This window comes from Meleagris gallopavo, chromosome 12, assembly GCF_000146605.3.
Source record: "Meleagris gallopavo isolate NT-WF06-2002-E0010 breed Aviagen turkey brand Nicholas breeding stock chromosome 12, Turkey_5.1, whole genome shotgun sequence".
Lineage (NCBI taxonomy): Eukaryota > Metazoa > Chordata > Aves > Galliformes > Phasianidae > Meleagris > Meleagris gallopavo.
The window spans coordinates 8,145,474-8,173,457 of record NC_015022.2 but is presented as its reverse complement, the minus strand read 5'-3'; the positions used below and the strand labels follow the sequence as shown (position 1 = coordinate 8,173,457).

Sequence of the window (27,984 nt, the reverse complement as noted above, 5' to 3'; positions counted from 1 at the left end):
GTTTCTCTCTCTGCATTGTGCTGGCTTCCTCTGCGTTTTAATTGCTCTCTCCCCTCCTGTAGCTGATCAAAATCACATCAGTGAATTCTGCTTTCTTCTTTTTCTCTTTCTGCCAGCCGCTCGCATGCACACATGGCACGGAGCAGGCTGACATCACTTGACATCTCCGTGCTTCCTCATTTCAATATTAACTGTTTACCAGAAGAGAAACTGGTTTGGCGCGGGGTTGCTACGTTCACGCGTGCCTCTGTGTGTGAGCAAGAGCTTTTTTTCCCCTCTCTGTCCCTTCACAGCTATAGGTCATTACACCGAGCTGCCTGAAACTGCCTGATGCTATTTTTCACCTGCGTGACTTTAGAAGAGACAGCTGTGTGGATGTGCTCCCTTTCTGCCTTGGCTGGGGCATAGGAACAACTGCAAAGCCCGGTGCTGCCGCTGCCATCTGAGAGCCAACCTGCTGAAGGACCTTTGCCCTCCCCAGGCCGATAATAATGACACAGATGCAGTTTAAAGATGCATTTTGGGTAAGTGAGCGTTTCTGCCACATTTCCTCTACTAAATAAGTACGTATTTAAAACATTTTGTTAATACAGCTTGGCTCTGAATACAGTTTATCCTAATTCTGTTTTAAATTCAGTTTATTAAAATAAGAAAGGGAAATTTGTCTTCAAGCAAAAGCACACTGTTCAAGTGTGAGGCAGTAGGCCAGTGGAATCACTTGCACAGCATCAGCTAAGCCAGCCAGGTGCAAAGTGCTACTGCTCACCTTCCTGGGGAGCCCACGGCTGCTGCTATGTGCCACAGGGCACGCACAGAACGTCCAGCAGCACTGGGCAATGGACCAGCAGTGGTTCATGAGAACTAAGCTCTAAGTTCACAGCTACTTCTGGAGTTAAGGAGAAAACCAGAAAAAAGAACCCCAAAGACATAAAGCCAAAACATTGCCAGGTTGGGTAATAGAGCACATTCAGTAGTTCCTCCTGTCTAGGCAAACACTTTTCCAGCACCTGGTACTGACTTAAGACATGAAGGCAGATGAAATCCTCCTGCCATTCTCCTACCAAGCGAAGTAGAACTGGCCCTTCACCGTGTGTTTGCTTTCTGTGCTTTCCTCCCTTCCCCCCTTCCTTTCCTCCCTTCCCCTCTCCTGGTCTGAAGGAGCCGGGCAGATGGCTGTGGGGCACTGCTTTCCTCCAGGCACCCCCAGCCCCAGCTCTATCAGACTTAACCAGTTAAAAAAAAAATTGTAATGAGGAAATACAAATGTTCCTTTTGATGTTAACCCAAACTGTGCCAGGGCACACCCACACAAGGCTCTCCCTTACTCTTCTTTATGCAGTTACTAACTGCATGCTCAGGTGCACAAAGTATGACACAACCACAGCCCAGTGCAACTGCAGGAAATTCAGCTTTAGCATTTCTCGACGTCCTTCCACAAAGTGCAATCTGACTTTTAGAACCAATACATTCTGTGTATTTACTTTCTAGGATCTTGGTCTTTAGCTGGAATAAATCAGGCATGTCCCATGGGCTCAGCAGGGTGATTAATGCCACTCAGCAATCTGGCCAGGCCAGTTCTTTGTGGCTCCTCTTCCCCAGGCTTCTCTCCTGGCTTTAGTCATGCTAGTATGAATATCATCCTGGCTTGGCTTTGAAGCTACCATCTGCTTTAAAGGAAAGCGTCTTTGTTTTTAATATTATTTGGCTTGAACATAATACTGCCAAGCTTGTTTAATCAGACTGAACTATATCTGGATATGCTGTGGTAGTTTTAGCTGTGCAATAATAAGTCTTTTGAAAAGAAAACTTACAGGATATTGCACAATGTAGCAAAAGAGCACAGCTTGCCCCCAAAATCACAAGATCAGCAATTATTTTTGCATTCATAACGTTCTGCTGTGCCCGTTATAGGAACGGAAATATATTTTCTCAGTTTGCTTCAGTGATCAACTATCTGCTTTGTTCACTTTTGCCATGAACTGAGACAGCCCTCATGGTTAAAACCCAAGAAGTACGGTTGTGTTGCAGCCGTACCAGCCCTGATCTCTAAGACCTGTCTAAAGGCATCGCTGCACTCTCCCTGGAATTCAACATCTCTGTTCTTACCATCAGCAAGCTTTTGGCCAGGCGGTTCCTTCAGTAGCTGTAGCACTGTGAAATACTTACACAATCCCCCGCAACACCACATCTTCCTCAACCAGAACAGAAAGAACACCATTCATTCTGCTGCAAAGCCCCTCCATCTTCCTAGGCTGTGCTATGTTTCAGGAATATGCAAACTCTTCCTCATCTCATTTTTATCCTCACTTTTTGCCTATTAAATGTGGCAGTGCCAGGGCTACGCTAAAAGTTTCCTATTTCTGCTATTTTTTTATTGTCTGTGTACCACCGCCTAGGCTAAACCACTCCACCGCCTAGGCTAAACCACTCTGCTTCTAGTTACTGTTTTTGGTTTGATATCTTCCACACACGCTGGTTTAATGGTTTAAAAGAAAGTTGCTTAAAGCCCCCACTAAGATGCACTCCTTTGTAATAGTTTCCTATCCTCAGACAATATTTTTTGGAAAATATTAATAAAAAGAAAAGACAAATCAGTTTTGATAGTAGACAGTTGCTCAAGGCATTAATATTCTTACCGTCCTGTTGTACGAATGCAAAAGATGTTACCTGTCTAATCACATTAGGTAGGCAGGTAAATTCCCTGCTAATGGGGAGCACGCCTCTGCTTCCACCTGAATTTCATATTAACAGGATTATATCAATAGGAGAGACCTGAGCAACATTCAATTTTTGTTACAAAAACCCATTTACCCAAAGGGAAAGTCTTTCCCTTTTCTTTCTTGATCTCCTTCTATGTTCTTGTACTCATTTGATGTTCCACCAGAATTCCCACTGTTGCCTTTTCCTTCAATTTAGATTTTCTCCGCCACGCTGCTCCACAGCAGCCTGGTAAGACGTGGCCATTCCTGGTCAAGAGGAACAGGCACTCAGCAGCATCATTCTGGCTGCAGAATTCTTTGCCTACAAAACACTCAAGGCTATGATCAGACGCTGCAGCACTGGGAGCCATGTAGGTGCTTAAGACAAGCCTGACATAGACAAAGATCTTTTAAAATCTTCCTTGTTTGGCTTTAGACTATAGTCTATGCTTGGTTTAAAGCAAAAATCTACCTCATACGTGAAGCTCTCACCTGCTGCCACAGATTTCTCACATAACACTATATGCCCAAACAGAAGTAATCAGTTTCATAAATAATTTTACTTCTTGTGAGCACTTACCCTGTAAATGACTATAAAAGATACATTATGTGTCACAGCAGGACTATTTTCTGGACTTACTCGACAATATACTCAAGAAATGCTATATCACTACTTCCCCTTAGGATGCCTTTTTTAGACCTTTCCTGTGGAGCTGCTTTCTGAAATAGGTTTGGAGGAGGGACAGAGCCACCAAACTTTCTGTGCTGGCATCTCAGCTCCACAAGTGGGCCCCCCAACTTCCATTTGGATGGGAGTGGATTGTACTGGTTGTAGCTATCTTTACAGACACGAGGCAAACCAACATAATTAATCTCGCTGCACACCGTAGAGCAGGCAAGCTCCACTGTCAGTGCGTCCTGCAACTTTCTGCACTACAGAAAGTGTGACTAGAGGCAGACTTACGATCACATCTCTGTGCTGACAGCAGCCCTGCTTGCAGCCAGCACATGTCCATATTGGTGGATGTGAGCAGAAATGGGGAACAAAACGAGAACCAGCTTGGAGAAGTCAGACTGACTGTCCAGCTGAATGCCTGTGTTTGTTCTCCATCTCCATGGAAGATGCTGCTCTATTCCCCTTCTGTGTGTTATTTCTCCCTGTATTCTTCCATAGTTTCGACAGTGGCCAAGATGCTTTACTCACTGAGGCAACAAGAAGCACCCTGGGGATGAGGGGGTTGCAGTCTCAGAGCAGTCACTGAAACCACAAGAAATCACAAGAAGAATACTTGCTTACTCGTGGCTGTGGAAATACTGATGTTCCAGGAAACACTTCTAAGCAGAGCAAAACAATTAAAATGAAACTCAAATGAACTGATACTGATAATGAGGCAAACACATTAACAGCTTTTTCCAGCTCCCATATTGCTGGTACACGACCTAGGGGCTGTGCGAGGAACCAATGACAGCACATTCAGGGTGGTTCATTTCCTTGGTGATGAGCTGGAAATGAAGGACTGCGGTATTACTTCTGCAGCTTTTGGTTGTGTGCTCTGTCAGTTATGGCCTGAATGTGGTATACCAGGCTGAGCATCTTCCTGCAAAGAGAAAAGGTACCTGGGCAAGAGCTAAGTGCAGTACTAAGGCCTTGGAAGACTTTCTAGAGTAGGTAGATGAATGGGTTGGTGGAAAGCTCATTTTAGATCAAGTAAGTTCAGTAATTTCTAATTAAAAACAATTAGACCTTTAATGGTTATACTTTATTATTTTTTTCTGGTGATCGTGCTGCAACTGAATGCAGAATCTAGAGGGTTGGATGGTTTAAACTGGCTGATGGATGAAGTCACAATGATAATTTTGTTCGTATTTTTACAGAGGATTTGATTTGATCTCTCCTGCTCTGCAAAAGGTTTGGACATGGGGAAATGGCAGATTCTTATTTATCCTGACTTTAATTGTGGCATTGCTATGTGCTTTAGATACAGAAAAAGTGACTCAGACTCTTTTCGCTCTCATATACGTAGATATGTCTGATGAACACAACATAGATCTGAAAGTATTTGTCGTACATGGCTTGAAACAGAGGCTGCAGATTGGAGCAGCACTTCAAGCAGAGATCAAAGCAGCAGCCCTCAGGTTTGCCAAAGTAGGCTGCAGAGATGAACAGCATGTCCAAATTCTCCTGTGTCCGAGGACTGGGTGGTTCATTACCCATCCCATCTCTCCTTTGAGACATGCACTGCTCACTATGCACTGAGCAGCTGCACCATGTGTCTCCAAAATTTACACTCCCTGACCACAGACACTGATCCTGTCTTCCTCTGCGGGCACAGCGGAAGACTGAATTTCAATCCACTTCTGATTATTGCATACTTGTATGGAAGGCAAATTAGGCTGCTTCATAGAGAGATCATTTTTTGATGTTCGTCAGCTCCTCTGAGCTCAAAAAGAGCTCCATATTTTGCTTTCATGCCATACTACAGCAAGGTAGATTCTGGCTGGCAGATGGCACATTAAGCACTTGTTTAATCTCCTGTTTAATCTAGGTTTTATAATAAAACATTTCTCAGCAAGCATAGTTCTGTAACTTACAAAGTTCCCCATGTTGTTCAGTAGGAACGTGGGGGTTTGAGGCTGGGATGAGGTGACAGCTCAGGTCATAGCTCTGTGCTGAGGGCATCAAAGACAAGAAAAGAGAAAAAAAAAAGATACTGAAAATGTGCATCCAGATCCCAACAGCATCTCAGTTCCCTAAAGAATTGCTCCTTTACTATAAATGGAGTTCAGTACCTCTTCAACAGGGTGAGGAAATGTCCCTGTACAAGGCTGAGGAATTGAAAAGTTCCCTGGCTCTTTTGGTGCCATTTCATTTTTGCTTGAGATGGAAACCAGCAGGTATTTGCTGTACGTCTTCAGCATTAGGTGGAAGCCAAGCAGCAAAGGGATCTGTTCAGGCAGGTTAGAGTTTCTGTTTCATAGAATCACAAAAATGGCCTGGGTTGAAAAGGACCACAATGCTCATCCAGTTCCAACCCCCTGCTGTGTGCAGGTCACCAACCAGCAGCCCAGGCTGCCCAGAGCCACATCCAGCCTGGCCTTGAATGCCTCCAGGGATGGGGCATCCACAGCCTCCTTGGGCAACCTGTTCCACTGCCTCACCACCCTGTGTGAAAAACTTCCTCCTAATATCCAACCTAAACCTCCCCTGTCTTGGTTTAAAACCATTCCCCCTTGTCCTATCACTATCCACCCTTGTAAACAGCCGTTCCCCCTCCTGCTTATACACTCTCTTGAAGGCCACAATGAGGTCTCCAAATGTTTCTGAATGTTCCTCTATTCAGTGACAACAACAACAAATAAATAATTAACCCAAACTTTTTAAAATTTAAAGTAGCAAATTTACAAAGGATAAAGATATTTTGGTGCTGCTCTCAATTTGCCCTAATTAATTCCTAAAAAGGAAGGGGGGGGAAAAAAAAGGGTGGAGATGAGGGGGAAAAAGGAAAAAAAAGGTGGATGAAAGTAGTGGGGGAAGAGACAAAATGGGAAGCCAAGCTGGGAAGTCACGTCCTCCCCTCACTCCGCACTCCTCCATTAGTGCCTGTAGCAGCTCTGAGGTGCTTCTTCAAACTAGTAGCTAGAGGAAGGAGGAACTGAAATAGAATTCCTAATCCCTCTGTAGGCAGTGTGGATAGTGTGCTGGCACGGGCAGTGGCATGTCTCTGGATGAGCTGACCCATGAACGTAGTTGAATTTAGTTAAAGGAAGCCCTCTTTTGGGAGTTTCTGTAAGCCTAGAGTTGGTTTGCTTCTGTTATATCTTGAAATTCCCCAAGTCTTTGTGAGAATGTGCGACATCGTATTGAGTAACAGGATATGTTGAAAATGACTATTTAAGTAGTAAAGATCTCTCGTAAATGGAAATGACAATATGTGGATATTGCAATGGTGCTCAGTAGGAAATTAATTTGTACAGCCACACTCTAGGCAGATTTCCTGAAGCTTTGCCCCGCTTTGTGCTGTGAAAACCCTCCAGCAAAATGCCCAGCTCCTCTTATAAGGGCTGCTGAGAGCATTGGTGCAACAGCATATTGTCCTTAATGCCTTTTCCAAGACTACCAGAAAACAAATCGAAGTTTTCTAAGACAAGGAAGAGAAGGAGTTTTTAAATTAAGTTCCAAACTAAGCAGGCCTGGTGCCAGGGGCTGTGTGTGAGCTCCTGAAGAGCTGGTGCTGTGCCTGAGCAAGGCAGGATTGTTCCACATCATCCTCTCCTACACGGTGTTTGCAGAAGGAAAGGAGCTCTCTTCATAAAAGAGACCTGGAAGCAGAACTAAAGCGGAATAGAAACAAAAATAAACTTTGATCACTATTTTGTATAAAACAGAAGTGCTCTCTACTTTAATATTCTATTTCTCCTTATTTTACTTCCAGTTTCTCTTGTGTACCAATTATTAGTTAAGATACTGAACCAACGTCTGATTTCAGCACTGAAATGCTTATCTGCCTGGCTGCAGAGGGCAGCTTGGCCAGCAGGGCTCCAAACCTGCCTGCGACAGCAATATGCAATGCCTGCTGCAGGCCTCCCTGTTGGCTCCCATGTCAGCCAATGTCTAAAGTCACCACGTGAAAAGAAAAGGAAAGGAGGGTCACTATGTCTAGCCTGCGTCACGTAGAATGGAATCATAGAATGGCCTGGATTGAAAAGGACTTCAAAGATCATCTAGTTTCAACCCCTCTGCCACACACAGGGTCGCCAACTACCAGACCAGGCCACATCCAGCTCTGTTTCAAACCAGGGAGGGCTTTTGTTATCTCCTGTCCCATTTCTCACTTCAGCTACATGATTTCTTCCCCAGGTAACTTTGTGCACTCTCAGAACATTATTAAAGAGTTAAGGAGGAGAGCTAAAATGGAGGTAACAGCAAGAGCAGAGTCCTCTTATTGGACCGGAATCCCTCTCAGTGTGCACCATTAGTCTGCCACTCAGATCACCTGCAAAAGTTAAGAAGGCTTTTGTGCAGCAATCGCTTTGTGGGCATGCAAATAACGGCACAGCATGACTGCAAGAACACCTTACCCAGGGCGTGAGCGAGGAGGGCGAGGGCACAGGAAGCTGAGGAGCGAATTCCCCTTGTCAGCACAACAACCATTTCCTTCTCTGCAAAAATCTACAGTGTCATAGGGAGCAAAACACAACTGAGAAGCAACTAGTTGCTCAATGCCACCACTTGTGCAATGCTGCTGCAGAGTTTGTGAAATATCAATTTCAATTTATTGTTTTACACTGTAGCTCTTGCCGAATTGAAATTTGATGAGAATCTCTGCCTTCATTTTAAGTTCTCCAGCCTACCTTGCTAGATAGAGAAGTGTGAGATAGCAATCTAGCAACTCAGTATATTGGAATGCTACAAAAGCAATGTTTTTTTTTCCCTCTGATTTTTGAAGACATCATTCAAGATATGCATCTATGCTGTTTGGCAATAAATAGTGTTTGCTCCCCAGGAAAATACTGCATTGCAGACTTAGGTAACAAAGAGTAATGTAATTGCAAACTAAGCCTCATTTAAAAGATACCCATGTCAACTCCTGAAATGATAACAAGAGGTCCCAAGGCAGCACTCGATAGCGCTCAGCAAAGGGTCGTGTTCTACAGTGCAGAGGGTGGGTTTACAAGAAACAAAAGAAAAGTCAGAGTGCCAACCTCAGCCTGCCTACTCTCCCTTGTTTTGCAAAACCACAATGACATAATCCACGATTCCTTCTGAATAACAGCAGGTGGACAAATAAGGTTGCACAATTTAGCTAGCGTTTTGCATGAAGGCGTGGACAAGTTTGCTTCAGTAACATCTAACAGCTATTTACCAAGCTCATGCTTTAGTTAGCAGTAAAACATTTTGTCTTTCCTACTTGGTATTATTGCAATAGCACCCTCACAACTTTTGTCAGAAAGCCTCGCAGACACCTTCTGAGCACTGGGCTCAGAATAGAGGCGCTGTGCAAAGCCAGTGCTCAGCTAATTAGAGCCCTAAGACTTGGCACAAGGTGATTCACTTTTAGCCAGCAGGAGGGAAGGACAAGCCATGGTGCTGCTCAGCCATCTTCGCCCTGGGCAGGGAGTTGACACCATCAAGCCTCCCACTTGCAGCCTTCACTACCAAAGTCCCCAGAGCCCTAATGGCTGCAGAAATCGCTCAGAGCCAGCCACTCTCTGCCACAATTAACTCCTAATGGTTACTTGCACGATTGCCTATGGGAAACCTTCTGCAGAAAACTGCAGTCCAATTCACATAGTTGTTTTGGTAGCACCATTAACGTGAGGGAGCAGCATCTTTAAGCCACGGAAAAAATAAAAAGAAGGTATATCCCAGTGCACTTACTGGCAGCATCTGTTTGCAGCCTTCCCTGCCTCCTCTCAAGTATGCTAGGAAAAGCTATTCTGGTTAAGCAGCAGTATAAAGTTGGTGCTTTCAGCCGTGTTGCTCTATCTCTGAGGGAGAAGCATCACTTCTCCTACTGGCAGGAGGCAACTTCTGTGAACAGGCACAGCAATGAAATGCTGCCTCTGCATTAGCTGTGATTCTCCTGATGAGAAGCAAAACCCCAGGCTCCAGGGCAGACACCCAAGTACACATGGAAAAATCTCAGAGCAGTAGAAATCTGCCTGCAACACTGATAGCCCTTTGTCAAATACTCTTCTTACTTGTTATTAGAGGTCTGTTGGACAGCATGGATTAACTAATCCTTTTTATTAAAGTGACAATGAATAAATCCTCTTTCACAGCTCGCACGTGCTTTGCTTGAGTAAATTATTTACTTGGCAATGTTAACAAATTACTGGTGGCAATTTGAATTGCTCTCTTCTAAGCAACAAAACAATTGATGTTTTCATAGAATCATAGAATGGCCTGGGTTGCAAAGGACCACAAAGATTCCAGTTCCAACCCCCTGCTATGTGCAGGTCACCAACCAGCAGACCAGGCTGTCCAGAGCCACGTCCAGCCTGGCCTTGAATGCCTCCAGGGATGGGGCATCCACAGCCTCCTTGGGCAACCTGTTCCAATTCTCTCTCTGAGTGAAACTCTTAGTTTTACAGCTTTAATGAATGTATTCCTTATCTAATAAGGAGTACCACTATGTAACCATATCCTTATCTAAAAAGGAATATCTAATTTATATTAAAACCCACCCAAATATCCTCTGACTATTCATCATTTCTTACAATCATCACACAGTCCCAGCCGAGAGGTGCCCAAGCACCAGCTGAGCAGTGCAACTTCAACTGCCTCTACAAAAAATCAACTGACACAAACGCTAATTATAACACAAAACAGTAAAAGGAAAATAGAAAAAAGGCCAATCAGCTCATCAAGGCTCAAGAGCTGTTTTAACATGATACAATCTTGCTGTCTCAACAAAGAAGACCTGAGGTCAGTTGTATTGCTAGGAGATCCTTAAGAAACCAGAAAAGAAAAACAAAGGAGGACTTTGCACAGACACAGAAGGAGAACAAAGAGTGTGAGGAGGGTGAAAAAGATGCTGGTGGCTGTGATGAAATGGGAACAGCAGAGCTGGAAGAAGGGTTCTGAGAGCCAGTCTCAGGATTGATTTCATTCAATCTATTCGCTGCAGATACCAGTGTTCATTAAGGATGGTCTGAGAGCAGCTGCTGTTGTAGAATGAAATGCTGTGCTGGAGGTATCTGATAGCATTTGAGCCTGGGGTAAGAGAAAGCGGATACGTTTTCAACATATTCAAATCATACTTGCAGGCAGTAAAGAGGAAGCAGAGCTGTCGGGTAAGGTACTGGCTGCTTTGTGCTTCATGTACATGCATGCACGTAGATGTGCACAACAAACCCTGAGCACACTGCTCCTGTGTCCTGCCTGGCAGGAACCCTGTGATCTGGGAACATGAAGTGCTATTGCAGATTTTGTGTTAATGCATACAGAAAGTTCTCTCTTTTAAAGGGCTAAAACATTCCTGTATTTATAATGGGCAAAGTCTGTCTTTTGCATTTCTGAGGTGTTTGAAGTAATGAGGCTGGAAGGCAAAATGATGGAAGACAGAATCGGTCGTAAGCAGTAGTGAGCAGCACAAAATTGTCCCTTTAATACCAGAACAAACTCAGCAGCTTATGTCCTGGAGGCTGGTCCATGTGCAGAGCTCCAACAAGAAAGCATGGCTGTGTGCCAGAACACAGCAGCACAGCTTTGAAAGGATCTATTAATGCAGAAGTGAGGTTCTCTGCTTAGACGTGTTGCAAAATTCATTCACTCGGTCACCAAGGCAGAGCGGACCCTGGTGCAGTTTTTAAAATGACATGACTTCTTCCCCTTGCATTTTTATGGTTGGAACGAGATATCCAAATGGCTGAATCAAGTCCATTAGTAGTTTTCTCAGGTCCTTAGAATGACCAGCAGACACCCTGCTGCATCTGTGGGTGACTGGGGGAGGAAGAGAGACTGAGCTTGGGCCTAATAATGAATAGGTATTGCATTCTCCAGTTAGGGAATTTGTTGGTGGCTCACTGATGTGCAGCATTTGCTACTCTTTCATTACACCATCTGCACCAGTTTAAAAGAAGTAGACAGTGGATTTTAGCATTTGTTGTACAGAAACAGCAAAGTAACATGATAGAGTACTTTTCACTTTCTGTTAGTTGCCTGTAGCAGTATGCCTGCCTGCTGGGGTGACACAGACCCATATAATAACCCACGGGCAGCATTTCTGTGACAAGGGAGCTGTGTACACAGCCACGGGATACAGCTTATTGCATCTGGAAATATGCAATCAAAATTTTTGTGCTGCGAGCTTGCTGTGGCACATCTGAGTCGTTTCTGCCAGGCAGAGTGAGTGATTAATGAGAGGTTTTACAGCAGCAACGCCACTTGCCCTTGAGAAGTTCTCAAAAAATAAAAATAAAATTGCCTGGGTATTAGCAATAACCTTTCTGCTTTCCTCCTTTCATGTATTTCATAGCAAGATTGCTTCTCAGGGCCCGTGTCTGTAACTAGCCCTTTGAAACAGGAGGAAAACGGATGTTTTGGTTTTGAGATCCTGTTTCATAAAGGGTGATTATATGTGTCAGATGAGCATGTGTAATCCCATCATCAGTTGAGTACTGTTACAACAGTGATGAGAGTGGGTCCACTGCACACCCTCCATCACCTGTTATCTATGTTATTGTTCTGCCTGGCTCTGTAGAGCAGACCCTTTGCTGGTAGATCCACGTGAACCATCATCCTACTTTCTTTGCTTTCTCCCCACTGCACATGCCAAGGTTGTCACCTTGCCACTTGCATCTAGGCGGCACATCACTCCTACTGAGAGCCCCACGGTGGTGCTGGTTTACCCTGCAAGCAGCTCAGCACTGCATGGCCACTCATTCACCCTCCACTCCCTGGGGGATAGGGAAGAGAATGGAAAAAGCCTGAAGTAGGACTCGTGTGTTGAGATAATAACTATTTAATAAGACAGAAAAGGAAGAGGAAAAAAGGATAATAGTGATGATAATAGTACACGCAAAATGATAATAATACACACAGAACAAGTGATGCACAAGCAATTGCTCACCACTCACTGACTGATGTCCAGCCAGTCCCTTGCCTGGCAGAACTGCTCAGCAACAGCTCAAACACTGCCGTGTCATCAGCATTGTTTTTCTCTCAAAGCCATACCATAGCAACACATCAGACACTGTGAAGGGAAAGAACCAACACCTCTGTACCAGCTAAGAAGGTACAGTGGTGAGGTGACTGACGTATAGGAAGAGGAGCCACTGCACAAAAATCCCACACCCAACGCTAAGCACGACTTCCTCCAAATGACAGCTTTTTGGCACAGCAAAATGTGGGACTCACTTCGCTTCTTCATTATTATAAAATGATCTGGATTTAAACAAAGATTTTACAGTGCCCTTAGCTCTGCTCTGGCCGCTGCTGCCCAGGGCAAACCTAAAGGTACATTTGGATTTTCCAGGAATAGGACTTGTTTCAGATGACTGACAGTAAGCGTCTCCTAGACCTGTAAGCTTTGTGCACAAACTGTCTAATCTCTTTATCTTTCTGTCCTCAGTGCAAGGAGTTCACCTTACACACTGGCTTTGAGGTGCTTGTACAGCGACTGCTGGATGGTAGGAGGATGTGCAAAGATGTGGAGGATTTGCTCAAGCAAAGGTGAGAAAGTTTGAGTGCAAAAAGTTTGAACAGACACCATTTTGTCTCTCACTGTGCATCTGGAAAGACATAGTAAGGCTGTTGCGGATACAATAATGGTACTGGTTTGTCTAGAAAAGCCCAACTGAGGTGAATCCTAAAGTGGTCACAGCTGCTGAGTGACCAAAGGTGGTCAAATGAACCAATGAGATGGTGCTCCATTTCTGGGCCCTGTACTCCTCAGGGCTGTTTAGACAGCTTCAAGTATAAAATTCTGAAAATGAAACAAAATAAATGAGAATTTTACACCAGTTATATCTTACGAGGGAAGAGACAAGGTGAACGATGGAGATGGGCAGTGAGAGGGATTATAGTCACCTGGCTACAAAATGGCTTGGGTTGGAAGGGGCCTCAAGGACCATCAAGCTCCAACCCCCTGCTGCAGGCAGGCCTTAGTATATTAACATAGCTTTTCTCCCATGGATAATTTTCCAGCATTTTGACATGATTTGTGAAAGTAGATAATCCAAAGAAACCTCGAAAGTTTAAGGAGAGAAGGAGAGAGAAGAGAGGGGTGAAAGGATCAAAAATCCAGAGCTTCATTAAAACTCAGGTAGTTATTGGACTATAATACTGTAGTAGAACACAAATCCACAGCAAGAAGCACTATCAAGTTTCCACATTCAACAGGAAACTAATGACTTGTACATTTTTTCCTTTCTCCTTAAATGTGCTGTGGCCACATGCAGTGTTTCAGCTTCCTGTAATTATGAAAAAGGGCCATTTTTCAAGTACAGACAAAGCTCTGCAAGATGCTACCAAAAGTTCTTCCCAGATCCTCAGAACATCCTGCATCATTTGCCCACCTCACCAGATTTTGAGTAACAATAGTGTGCTTTATCTCCATCCTTACACACTCCTCGGAGCCCCTCAGCAACAGCTATGCACACAGCTAACACTTCTCTGGGTGAGAAAATAAATATTACACAGCTGCTCCAACTTTGCTGTTCATTTTTGTAATTCTGACTTACAAAAAAGATTTAGATTTGGTTCTGTTTTGAAGTGGCTGAGTTTCATCAGTAGCGATGTGCAGTGTGAGGCACATAACTGATGTATGACCTGTTAGAAAGCCCCCACACTATGAATTATATATTCAGCAGGTGATCCTGTCTCTGTATGAATATCGCTCTGCCTTCCCCAGCCACAGCTCCTTTTTCCTCCCACGCCGTCCCCATCCAGTTTTCTGGTTTTAGGTTGCTTTTCTAAAGGCTACTTTTCAAGCACTGGAACTTTCACGGGGATGTGAGCTGTCAAACTGAAAATTCATTATTTCGAAGTGTGAAGAGTCTCCCATCAAAATCCAAAGCTATTTGAATTGCTTTTCTTGATCACCAGTGGAAGCATATTTTATTGCCACATGTCACGGAGTCCTGAAGTCACATCAGCCTGCCGGTAGCTTCACTTTATCTGCTTAAAATAGCTCCTCTGTGACTCATAACTTACAGAAATCAGAATTGCATTGCAGGCTCCAGGCAGGCTCTGCACTGCAGCACACATCTGATGCTATGCTTGCCTATGGTTCAAAATGTATTAGAGGCTTTTCTGCGAGTTGCAGGATGAGGTTCTTCCTGCTTTGTGGTAGAGGCAACAAAAGACTTTCCACAAAGGATAAAAAATACATTTAGAGTCATTTTGCAGATCTGAACACTGCAAGAACAAGTGTTTCCATGAGTGTTTGTACACCCCCAAACCACTGCTGTGAGTGTACACAGGCCCTCTATCTGTCTCATGGGTTTGGTGGCAAAATTTCAACAAGGGCCCCTGCAGCAGCTGCCCTGAGTGCTGGCACCTCTGCCCGGCTGTATCGACGCTTCAGCTTCCCACCCCGATCAGTTACCTTTGTTCACAAATCCCCCTGCCTGATCTAGCGGAGAGCTGAAGAGCTTGGGCACTGACAAAGAGGTCACATTTTGTAACAAAGCCCTAGATTTAGAACAAAATATGTTCCAGCTGTTGGTTGCTGCAGGGAAACCCAAAAGCTGCGTGAAAGAGCACCAGAAAGTGGGAAAGACAGCACCAAGTTGTGCAAAGATGTTGTCAGTGACCTGTCAGACCTGTCGGACTCTAGGCTACCACAGTCTGGGGTGAGGTCTGAGAAAGATTTGACACAATAGTCTTGCAAGAGCTGGGACTGGCCTAAGAGCTGGCCATGCTTGTTTGCCTCAATATTCTGCATATAAAGCTGCAAACCTGCATGTGAGATTTCACCAGAACCACCAGCCCACATGTCCAGCTGGCTGCAAGCTAGGCGTCACACACAGATGAACATCCAAAGGTGCAGTCAGATGTTCTCAAACAGAGATGCATCCAAACAGCTTCCCTGTGGCAGTACCAGAAGTCTCACCCCAAGCAAACTGCTTGAGCTCAGTCTATAGCAATTATCAAGTTCAGGGGCTGAGCAGGAAGGCAGATGTGAGAACAAAGCAGCAGGACTGCACAGCTTTCACTTGTGATGCCTGCATCACAATTCCTTTTTTGCACAAATAACACGTCTCTCCAAGGTGCCTAGTCTCAGGCTCAAAAGTCTATGGAACGCTTTGAAATCCCTCCTGAGAACTGGACTTACCTTAAGAGAAACAGAAATAATAATCATCCTAACCACGCTGTTATCTGTTGTTGACTATTCGACAGTATTCAGCACCTACAAAAAGGCTGAAAACCCAGTTCTGCCTTGGCCTTACACACAGGTTTTACAACATTTTATGAAAAAAGAAAATCTTTTTTCAAAGAGATGAGAAATTTCTTCCGGAGCTGGGGGAGGAGAAATCAGCCAAGAAATCATTCTATTCCTTTATTAACCATAGAAACAGAACCACTTCCCTGAGTCATGAGTTACAGTTCCCCATTAGGTGAGGCATTGCACCACATTGTTGTCCCACCCCCATCCCAAACTGAAGGGCCTCACCTTATAACCAGCACAGCCACTTCCCCCTCTGCCTCCACTGCAGCTACTCAAGAAGGCATCTTATGTTTCCAGTGCTTTCCTACTACTCCCACTTCCCACTTACTCACACCCTCTTTTTAAAGAGATCCTATGGCACCCACTCTTCCTTCCCTCCCAGCTTTCACTTTGGCCACCAAGTCAGCCATCACATTTTAGCTTTCTTCTGCAAAAGAGGTTCCTGAGCATCTTCATTACATTTCTCTTTATGCATCATTTTCAGCTGAATCCATAGTCTGATCAAAGCCATGAAGATGAGCATTTGTTTTCTCTCATTTCTTCCAGAAATAGCTCAACTGAAATATTTTAGAGGTAACTGCTAGCACTGGAATAGAAGAGACAGAGAAAAATGAAGATAGAGGAAATAAAGAAATGCTATTTCTCACATTTCCTACCTCAGATGCAATTACAAGAAGAGCTTTGTAAACACCATGCTGCTACCACTAGGAGAAATTGAGAAAGTTGTTTTTTTTTTTAAACTAGAGCTCAAGCAGAAGAGAGGTACGGGAAGGAGCTGGTTCAAATTGCCCGAAAAGCAGGAGGACAAACAGAAATCAAGTAAGGAATTCTGCTATTTTTGGTACTAACGCCTTTGTGTTGGAAGCAATATCAAATATCAAACAGCTGCATTCTGCCTATGGACAGGGTCATGAGCTGCTCATGGCTGTGACTTGCCCAGTGCTTCACAGGAAATATGGGGTCTCCAGAGCAGGACTTGGAATATCTCCGTTGGGAATTGCCAATAGGTCTTTGCTGGGAAAAAGAAATTCATTTCAGCTTCCGAAAGCAAGCAGGGTAGCAGGGAAGAAGGAAAAGGAAGCTGTTAGTAAAGGCTTAGGATGGTGGGTTGGCAGGTATGGGACGTGTAGCAAACCCTGACAGGCTGCAGCAGAGCTAACTGTCTCCAGCACTACTAGTTTAGATGACATTTAAATTGTGTTGGGAGGGAAAGATTTATGTTGGCATGGAATTTGACTTAATAAACACTGCTGATAAACTGCTGCTATTACTGATGGTAGCAGCAATAATGAGACGTATTTGTCATTAATGTAACAAGTAATAATACAGTAAGAAGGTGGAAAAGGATGAATATTTGGGGTCACAGAAGACAGGCCTGAAAGAGACCTCAATCTAAACAAAACAGCTTTATTGATCCCTCATCTGCCCTGTATCTCATTTCTTAATTGCCATCTCCTTTTTACACCTATTTATCACTCTGTTGGTGTAAGCAGGTTTCCTGCTCATATCTTATTGGAAAACTTGACCTCAAACCTTTTCACATCAGGACGTGCAAGCTGTAGGCAATCCCCATAGCACTTACTATCAATCTGGTGGCACATCTGGAGTGGCAGGGAAGCTGTCACATTAATCCAAAGGCCTGGTAATGGGGAATGCTGAGGCTCAAGTCCAGAGTGCGGGCAAGTCTCTCGTTGCTCCATCTCTGCCTTGCTATGAACTGTGCTTTAGGATACAAGAACCCTACCAAAGGCTGCTGGGGAAAACTTGCATCTTCCTGCTATCTCACTTAGGAGGCTTAATCAGAGGAAAGGAAATTAAAAGAGCAGGTTAAGATCGGGTGGTTTCTGTCCAAAGCAAATGCTCAGATTAGCAATCCAGGATTACCAAAAGGCTCCACCTGGATTTATTTACTGGCTGTTCAGGGCAGGTAAAGGAAACACGTTCAGACACAGAGCTTTGGCTTCTCTTCTGTGACTTAGTGGATAATTCACAGGTCTGACTTTTCCTAAGGAATTACAGTAGATTGATTCATAGGCAGAACCAAGTCCCAGGGCTGGATATTAATCCATGCTCCCCTGAAGTTGGAGGAAGTTTGGAACTAAGCCCAGATCCAGTCTGATCCAAGCTTTATAGCTTGGCATAGATAGAAAGCTGAATATACCAACAAAACACATTTGAAAGCTGATTTGCTCTGTCTCCATAACACCATGCCTGGTCTGGGTAGTGGCCACCATTGAGGAGATTATTCTTTTGCTCTCACAGCAAGTGTCTCAGTGTGCTTATTTCTGAAGCAAAGGGAGCACACCTGACTTTCTGTCATTCAGCATCCCTCTGGAGTTGCACACTGAATGACATTTGTCCAGAGTCAGTGCTTTACAATCAGGAAAAAAAATGGGATCTATTTGGGACTGGAACTATTCATGGAAGTGAACTAATTGGTTTGATGCCTTGAAATTTTTGACCTGGTGTGTAGTTTCTATTTATTTAGATGACATGTGTCACCGAAAGCAGTACTGCCCCACGACTGGTCCTTCAGAGAGACCAGAGGGAGGGAACATATGTACTACCTTTAAAAAAAAGAAAAGAAAAGAAAAGAAAAACTTGGAAGGCCCGTCCTACAGCTGGCCCCACACATTACCCCAGTGCTTCCCCCTTATATGGCTCCCACTACTGGGTAGCACACTGAATGCCAGTAGTTTTATAGATACCTGGCAGGCTGAACAAGGACTTTCACATCTCTGTATGTATCCTTCAGTAGCAGTATTTCTCAAATGAAGTCTAACTAAGGTGTTGTGCAGGTATTAGTCCCTAAAACTTGCATTTGGCAATCACCAGGAAAAAAAGTAGCTTCCATTTTTTTTCTGCAGAACGTTTTCCAGAACTCCCCGTGCTATGCAATATATTGCAGAGGAGCAAGAATTACTCATTTTAGATCACTTACTCATTTCCTTGCTAATGCAAAATTATCCTCTGGTCTGAAATTCAGTCATCTTTTAAATATCTCTGTTGCTAAGGCATTCTGTCACTTCTCCAGGGGAATCATTTCACACTCCAGTAGCTCTTAATATCAGGAAGGTGCTGGTACCCTTCTAAAAGGCTGATAAAGAAAAGGAAGATCATCCATCCTCAGCAACCACCCATAAACTTCCAGTGTCACAAAACACACAGAAGACCTAAGAGAAACAACTGCAAGGCCAATTAATTCTGTTTAGCACATTATAAACAACCCAATGAATCGGCTCCAGAACCCTCCCATCATTCCAGCACGGTCAGGGAAAGCAGGGTAGGAGAGAAGTGGCACAAAGCCGAGGTGAGCAGCTGTCCCTGTGTGGAGCAAAGCCTCTGCAGCAAAACCACGTTATGGCCCATGTAATGGGGACAAAAATATGGGGACATCACTCTGAGCTGGGAGCCAGCAGGGGACAGGCTTACAGAGCTGCTCGCCAGAGGTGTGATTCTCTTTCTGTCAGGTCCTCACTGCTCTTTTAACACCAGTATAGGAAATGGCTAAGATTAGCCTGCAGCTAGAGAGAGGTTGCTATCAAAACAAAGTCAGAGAGGGAGATGTGCCACCACAACCATTTTTTTTCTCCTTTCTTTTAAATAAAGCAAAGGCAGTGCTTCTAAAATGAAGCGATGCTGGTTACCGTGGGCATGGCAAACAAACACTGCAGCTTCCAGCACAAGAAATGAAAGTTCCCTGAAAGGCTGCCTAACAGCCAAGGCACACCATCACTCCGCAGCACTGCCTAATTCAAGCAATTGTAGGCATTCTGCCTGCTTGCTGTTGCCTCAAGCACTGCAGCTGGTAGAAGCTACTTCCTATAGGAAAGGGAAAAATCCTCTGACACGCAGCATGGATCTAACTTCGCATTTACTGAAAGTCCTAGCAAGTTCACTTCAATGTACAGAAGGATGCACACGTTTAAATCGACATGTAATACTGCAAGAAGGGTCTCACAGGCTTAAATCAAAATCTGTTCAGCCAAGTATCTTGTCTTTGACACGAGATCCACAAAATATTTCTCCTAAATAATCTTAACGCCTGGTGGGTCAGAGGCTGCCAAACCAGCAGCAGCTTTGAATTAAATAGCCCCAGTGGAGCTTTCTTGTATCTTGTTCTTAAAGCCCTAAAACATGTTAGCAGCCACTGAGTCTTACAGCAAAGCAATTCACTTGCCCATTAAGGGCCTCTTTCTGTCTTCAGTTCTAACCTGCCCCACCACACTTGTCATGCTAGATGAGACATTCCTAACAGAGGCAGTTTAGCATCTTGTCGTGCGGTTTCTTGAGGCATATCTGTACTGGTATGCTGCAGTCCCACTCCTTTTGGGCCTTACAAACACACTGAGCAGCATAACATCATCAAAGGAAGGAAAAAGCTGGCTGCTTCTTTCAGGTAATCACTGGGTGTCCCAGCACAGCTGCGGATGCACGCCGTATGCAGAGAATATGGGTAACTTGGGAGTGAAAGGGCTGGAGGACAGCAAGTACCTGGAGGCATTGCCATGGGATCTCTGTGCAGATGTAACACTGGAGGGGGTCAGACCTGGGAGGGGACAAGGCAGCCCTGAGGAGTGTGCAAGGTGTGGGGACCACAGCAGTCACAGCAAAGTGATAAATGCTGCCCTGAAATAGATCTCATCTGTTGGAGCTCAGGGCTAAAGGAGAGAACCACAGAATCACAGAATCATAGGGGCTGGAAGGGACCTCTAGAGATCATCGAGTCCAGCCCCCCTGTAAAGCAGGGCCCCTATAGGAAGCATTCAAATGTCTTCATTTCTACTTCTTGTTAAGTTCAAAGCCCTGTTAACCCACTTTTTTTAGTTTGTATATAGAGACACATATATGAATCAATACTTCATAGTCTCTAATTATTAAACAAATCATGAAAAGGATGATTACAAAGCTACAGCCCTACTTTCTCAGCAAAGGCCAGGTTACACCCATAGCCAATGAGGGAGAGGGACCTACACATTACAGTGCTTAAACTGCCATATCTTACTGTAGTCTCCATATCCTGTGCTGCACACATGGGACAGGACGCACAGAAAGTGGGATTTTCAGCTAAGTTATAAACAGGGACCAAATCTGCAATGTTTTGACACACAATAGGTAACTCTCAGCAGAGCTCATGCCTTTGAGAGGAAACATCCTGCAAGGTGACTGGGAATTTCTGTGCAACAGCTTTGGGCAACTCTTCAGCAGAAGAATATGAGAAAAAATATACTACAGAGCCCAGTTTTCAGGCACGTCCTCTGCTTCAGCTGAAACAGAGCCTCTGGGAACTCGTCTCCTCTGTAAAGCAACTGATGTAAACATGCAGAAGCTGGTTAAATTCTGCCCAGTCTGACAACAGCTATATTTGTCATTTGCCCTGCTTGTCTCTTCTTATGTATATGATTTCCTCTGCTTTTCTTTCCTTCTTTTCCACTAACATCTCCTTCAGACCCTGGGAAAGGGCAGTTCCTTCAAGCTTTTTCCTGCTCTGCCCTTCTCTTCAATTTCAGAGAATACAAGGTGAGGGCATCTGTAACAAAATGCCAGGCTGCTGCTTCCTGTGTGTAAATATAGGGTGTCTGTCATGTAATACACAGAAACATCTGTACTGTTCTCACGAAGCAAGCATTTCTGAACCGAAGCTAAAAATCATTTTGGAAGGTCACACTCTTCTATTGTTAGATACTTTCCAACTGAATGTTTTGAAGCTGTACAGGCTTTATACGCTCACGTGTGTTTTGAACTTTCAGGATGCTGCAAAAACAAATCCAAGCATCTACATGAAAGCCCTAAACCTCTGCTCAGTTCTTATTAAACCCAGGCTAGATAAGTTCACCAGTGTCGAGGATAAGTGGTTTTGAGCTGTGCTGTTCTCTTCCCAGGAGATGAGGAAATTTAGTTCTATGTTAAAGTACCTAAGTTTTTTTGATGTTTTTAATCCACTGGTTTAAATGCCATAGATAATCCTGGAGTCATAAGGGTTTTGGTTTGCTCCCTTGTCCCAGCAAAGTCTGGTGTGATTAGTGCAGAAACCAACCCTGCGAATGATGCAGCCCCATTTCCAGTCAGCTTGGGGCTGCTTCTATTTCTGACACTCATGTGAAAGTACTCAAGTAAGTAGCATATGCAAAACATGCATGCAGACACTGCAGGACTAGAGTGTTTGGTGCTGTTTTCATAAAAGATAAGCTCATCCAAGCCAACACAGAGCTCAGCCTGCTGCACGGTGGCTGGCATGACTCACAGGAGTGCCTTGCTGTAACTAACTCAGACAGACTGACTCCTGGACCGCAGGGGACAGAGCAAAGTGCTGCCTGTACCTTTCCTCCTCCACAGGTGGCTTAGCCATCACACCCAGCTAACCTGCACACAAGTCTTTCCAGTTGCACTGAGTGGCTGTGCCTTTCTGCTCGTAACTCCTCAAAGAACAAGCAAACACCCAGGCAAAAATGAGTTCCTTACTTGCACCACGTCTCCAGTAAATGATGTCAGACAGGGTTCTTGTGTGCAGTACTCTGCTACGTGCCTGCCTAGGACTTGGGAGGGAGTTATCTTCCTGCCTAAAAGCAAACTGCCACCCTCTGCATATACACCCGGTGCAGAGAGTCTGAGTACAAAGCAGTAGAGAGCAGATGCTTCTGCATTTGTTTCTCCACACCTTGCTACCACAGAAAGAAGTGTCAATAATGTCACATTAGGTCTACCCTATGTGGTGGGAGGAAGTAGAGATGTTAACTGTGGTCTCAGTGGGGACTGGCTTCAGAAACACTTTGTCAGAAACTAAGCTAAGCTACCAGAAGCAGAGCTGGAACAGGACTGCTGGAAACTGCTCTGTGAACTTCATCTGGCAGAGGCTTCTCCCAGCTTCAGAAAGAATGTTAAAAATGTTACCCTAAGAACAGGATAGCATAGAAATGAAACCTTACAGAAAAGGAGATGATCTTGTTTTAAAGGAAGGTGGAGTTATTTTCCACTTCTATTCACCAAGCAGAGATTAAAAAAGAAGAAAAAAAAAGAAAGGAAATTTAAAAAGAGCTGTGGTTTTCCGGTTAGAAGAGCCTTCCTGTGTCAAAACGTAAAGGGACTCTATGAATTACTCACAGCAGCCTCCATTTGAGGGAGGAGGCAAAATACAGAAAAAAACCCACCCAAACCATCGAGCCTGCAGTGGCACAAAAAAGCAGTGCAACATAGTGAGCGTATCTGCGTGCAGAGCAAAGTCACCAGAGCTCAGCTACCTGCGCCTCTGGTGCCGTCAATTCAGCCTCTCATGGCTCTGAAGAAGGCAGCAGAGCCCCATCTGCAGCACGCTGCCTGGCAGCCCCAGCTGCTTGTGGTCAGTGCCCAAGAGAGCCTGGGTTGCCAGGTACATTTGGGAAATCCACTTTGGAAAGAGTTTTGAAATCTACGGAGCAAGAATAGTAAAACAACGAGGTTCTTGTAATGAGTTTCTACTCTCTGTACTACCCAGCTCCTCTGAAAGCCCTGCCAGCCTCCTCCTCCCTCTCCACTTGAAAAAACGAGCACCAAAAAGCGCCTTTTTTACAACAGCATCTCCATTCCTACTGTTGAGTAAGGAGGTCCTGCAGCAAACGAAGAACGTTTCAGCCGCTAGATGGCAAAAAGCACCAGGAGTTGCTGCAGACCGGCTGTTCTCTGGCTGTTCCCCATCATTGCAGATTCAGGGGCAATCCTGTCTGTATCTGAAACTCGTTTTAACAAATGCAATCTTTAAACATCCGAGGGGAAGCCTTAACAAACATGCAGGATGAATTCGTGTAAATTCACTGTGACACCTGCAGGAGCCGGCATGCAGGGATGCTCAAAGCAAAGGCTGTGTTGTCTGTAGCTGAAGTGCTTGGAATTGCCACAGAAACACCAGAAGTGAGGAATTTCAAAAAGAGGAGAATAGGCAAACTCTGCAGCTTTTCTCGAATTATTTTCAACCCCTAGGTTTTCCAGTTTGGTTGGAGAGGTGCTACAACAGACTGCCACAGTGCTAGGCAGGATCACATCCTGAAAGGACAAGAGACTGCGTACAAGTATCCCTAAGAGTGACATACCTTCATTTTCAATGCTTTGGAATAAAGCCCTTCTCGATCTTATACAAAAGTCACACCAACATGGATGGGATGGGCAATAAGTAGTATATAGACACTGTGAATATATACTATATACACAAGAGGGCCATCTAAATTAAAATTCGCGTGTATTTCTGCTACACGAGGTGCTGCCACTAAACCTTTAAAGCACTGAAATGATGTATTTCACTGATACAATCAGAGCACCCAGCAGCAAAAGCTCACCTATCGAACTGCTGCTGCAGCCCATAAAGGAGTCATAAAGGAGTACCTGCTGGTTCTGTGGGTTAAGATGTGATTTACTTCCCTTCCTGCACACCTAACTAGGCACAGTGACATATCTGCTACCCCTTCAGGCCCCATAAGGATAAGGGATCTGGTTGATTGATTTCAGAAAAAAAAAATATATAAAAATAAGGAAGGAAATAGTTTAATCTATTCCAATCTACCTGCAGATTGTGGCCTTGCCCTAAGCAGCGGCTGGGGACCTGGCTGGATCTCAGACCAGGAGCAAGAGACCAGAGCTTTCTGAATTAGCAATTAAATACCGTGCATGAGGCAGGTATCTCTCCAGCTCATAGCCAGATGCATTATTGTCCCAGAAGACAGATTAATGCTTACAGAGAGCCAGCAAAAATAAGAAAAGCTTCATGTATAGTTTAAAATCACTGACTACTCTGGTAGCTCTAATGCCTGGAAACAACGACAGAAAAGCAACAAACTGCTTTTGTCCTTGATATGTACTGAGGATGAGTTGTTTTTCAGTATGCATTACAGCAGCTCTGTCAGTCTTGGTATAACCTGAATCACCAACGCTGATGAAAAGATCTCTGGGAAAAACAGATGAACACAGCACATAAATTAGTATGTGTGGTTTGCAAGTGCCCTCTGTTCTTACAATTTCAGTATTTACTCATTTCTGGGATGATGCTGCTAGCATGTTCTCCACCTCCCCCTGGAAAGTCCACACTTAAAGCTAATTTTATTTCATGTGTATATTTAATTTTTCAAAATAATCCATTGGAGGTTTTAAGTAGGGAAAAAAAGCCAATTCAGCTGCTGATATCCAACTTGTTATTTGATCTAGACCTTTTAATTAAAGGATTTGGAATAAATCCTTTTTTTTCCCCTTTATGTTGAGAAAATTGTTTCAAGTTCCACACTAGAATCATTTTATGCAAAAAGGGTACAGAAGGAAAGGTGAGCAAAGCTTCAAAATGATTAAATATTACTGGGACAAGTAGTGACACAAACAGATTGATTTTACCATACATACGTCCTTGAGAAGATGCTGCAGGAGCCCAACAAGTAGATGAATACTCATGTTTACTTGTTGAAAGCAAAGATTTGGAAGTGGATCGCAGGGCAATTACTGCTGAGGACAGATCCACTCTTTCCCATCACCTGAGCAGTTTACTTATGCCTGACCACGTGGTATTGCAGGCTATGGTTAGGAAAAAGATGCCCATCTTAAATTAACCTATTCGTATCCTCCATGTGTCTCCTAAGTCTCCTGGGGCAGGCCAAGAGATGCAGGATTTCCCTGCCCATCTGCACATGGCTGAGAAGACACACGAATCCTCTTCTGGGCTCCCCTAATAGCTGTGGTTCCGCCAAGGAGATCTTGGAGGGTTTTTGCCCAGGCTCCCACCTGAGGAAGTCAGAGACTCTCTGCAGAACATTTTCCCTCGGGGAGCCATACAGCCTGGGGCCTGAAGAGGTGGTTTCTGAGTCTGGAAAACCTCCGAATCACAGTAATATTGGCCTCTGTGCATGCAGACACCCTTCCAGCCTACTAGCCAGGAGCTAGAGCTGATCATTACACTGAAAGTGACTCTCACAAGCAGTGCTTTTTCCTTTCTCATTGCCCCTCTGCTGATCTTCATGCTGCCTCCTTAAAAAGGACTTTGGATTGCAGAAAGCCAGGACAACAAGTGAACTATAATCACCCCTTCACGTCCTCCTGCAGCACTACTCTGCCTTAGCTGTGCACCTCCATCCAGCTGAGCAGCACCGCATCAGTGTTTGCTGCTCTCCAGGCTGTGCATCGCAGCCCAGTGCCGAGGGCCGATTTTACAGCACGGCACATTCACGGCTGGGAACAGCAGCTCCCTCGGCTCTCTGCGCTGCATCTCCTAAAGGCGAGCGAGCCGCACCACGCGGGGGTGCTAGGAAAGCACAGCAGGGAGGCTGCTGCTCCAGCTGCAAGGGTGAGCAAGGAGGAAGCGTTCATCGTGCTGCACTTACCACGAAGGGTGGGGCTGCTTTCTCTGCTCCGAAGCCCAATTTCCCTTGACCTTTATTTCACTCACTTGACTTGCATCCATTGGTAAGGTGGAAGAACAACGTTCACAGTTACAAGTACAGATTAAAAAAATAGGGTGAGCGTAAGGAGTTCTACAATTCCTTGCTTCATGGAGCATTTTATTGCATTTCATATGGTAACAGGTTGATGTTTTTTTGTCTCTTAGCATGGTCAGTTTTTATTGCAAGGCTGTTAAGAGCTTTATTTCTGTGTGGATCTTTTGGCTGTGCGGGAAAGTTTTGCCTCTAGATTCCCAACCCATCCTTAGAAGCCTGTGCTAATGAAGTGCTCTTGTTTTTATCTCCCAGCACACTGAAGGCAGCATTTGAGAAGCTCAAGCAACGTAAGTATTCGTATCTTGCTTTGTGACCCAGGTTCAGGCAGACGCACCGTGTTGGCACCCTCTGGGCTCTTTCATCCTCTCCCTCCTATATTGTTAACCTTTCCGTCCCAGTCTGTTCCTCTATCGAGCATGGAGGGTGGGGGGAAAGCACAGTCATTCACATCCTCTTCCAAGTCTGGGCACTGAACCCAGTCCCCAGAGGCGCAGAAAATTGCTTTCTCCTCATGTTATTTTTGTCCAGATCAAGCTGCAAAATACCAGCTCTGTCCCTCCTTCACAAGACACTAACATCCACATGCATCCATAGGATGCTTTCTTAAGACGCCCAGGGCAGAGTTAAAACCTTTCACACTGTCATAGCCAATAGGACAGTGTTATCTGGGTATTGGTACCTGCTGTTCAGATAACAAAAGCACTCTTTCAGAAGCAGCTGGTGAATTAGGGGACTTTTAGAGCCTGGAAGGAGGAAGCTCAACGGTTTTGGAAAGTGCAGGGCTTCATTTCAGAGCCACCAAAGCTGACAAATGCAGAGAAGCTGCCAGCCACTTCAAACAGCATCAGTCAGATGGTCTGAAATGCAATCCAGCTTAGCCGACCCTTGGAAATTCTCAGCTTGCAAGCTCCCCTGCTGACATTTGAGCAAGGCTGGAGGCAAGTGGCAAGCAGCTCCCATAAGCAGAGAGAATGTAGGGGAGGGAAGGCAGACACCAGAGGGACAATGGAGGTCCTCCCCCACAACCACAACACCTGTGGCTGGAGTAAATGGGGCTAGGGAGAAATGCAGGGAGATCATACACTTGCTAAAACTGCTCTATTCAGGCTGCGAGCACCCTCAGCAATGTCAAACCCTTCATGTTTCTACATGTACTTCTTTGCTGAAGGCTGCTCTGTTTGGAGCATGCTGTATGCAGCAGCCAGATCTTAGAAATATCTTCTGAAAAATGTGACTTTACCTCTAAAGTCCTTTCCACTGACTGCACATGAATTCTGATCTGCTTTAGAAATTGAAAGTGTTGGAAACTCTCATATCCAGCTGGCAGGAATGCTGAAGGATGAACTGAAAGGAATAGAGGAGTTCCGAGAAAGGCAGAAGGAACAAAGGAAAAAGGTGAGGAACCAGCCAATCTTTGATACAGATTGGGTCAGCGGTCCATTCTGACGGCCTACCTTCAGCCATAGGCTGTGAATACTGCAAAAGATAATAAAATGTGCCCAGGGTACCCTTCTCTTTCCACACACTAGACTGCAGAAGAAAGCCTCTTTCTAATCCCAGCTAGAAATTAAGTAATGCTCTGAACTCCGGAGACAGAGGCTTTAGTCACTTTTACTGCCTCTGCTGTAACTGCTGATGCTATTCTTATTCATGTAAGAACTTAATCCATCCTTTACTCTTTTTTATATCCTTGCTAATTGCATTGCTTTGGCATGATCCTGCATGATCTCTAACATGCACTAAAATAAAGAGATAACATAAGCATCTAAAATCATAGAAGAAAAATGATTGTTAAGCAGAATGCAGCACATACACCGAATACTTAGAATAGCATCAAGTTGATGCTGTGCAGTGAAGTTCAGAGAACATTCAAAGCTATCTCATGCTCTGTGATCTCCTTATCTCCAAATCCCCAGGAGAAGAAAGAAAGAAAGAAAGAAAGAAAGA

General features: G+C 44.5%; 1 protein-coding gene across 1 annotated transcript; it reads left to right on the top strand.

Moving 5' to 3' along the window:
* On the top strand, positions 1-27,984 carry LOC104912804 (proline-serine-threonine phosphatase-interacting protein 1-like). Its single transcript, XM_010717352.3, has 5 exons — positions 1-524; positions 12,776-12,876; positions 16,340-16,414; positions 26,290-26,324; positions 27,326-27,984. Exons 1-5 carry the CDS (start codon positions 492-494, stop codon positions 27,481-27,483), a joined length of 402 nt encoding a protein of 133 aa, XP_010715654.1. The 5' UTR covers positions 1-491; the 3' UTR covers positions 27,484-27,984.

What these genes read in the sequence shown, in the direction of transcription:
- LOC104912804 (XM_010717352.3), top strand. Translation starts at nt 492, where the DNA reads ATGACACAGATGCAGTTTAAAGATGCATTTTGG. An exon ending in AGTTTAAAGATGCATTTTGG is followed by an intron (nt 525 to 12,775) that starts GTAAGTGAGCGT and finishes TTCTGTCCTCAG; the next exon opens with TGCAAGGAGTTCACCTTACA. An exon ending in GGAGGACAAACAGAAATCAA is followed by an intron (nt 16,415 to 26,289) that starts GTAAGGAATTCT and finishes TTTATCTCCCAG; the next exon opens with CACACTGAAGGCAGCATTTG.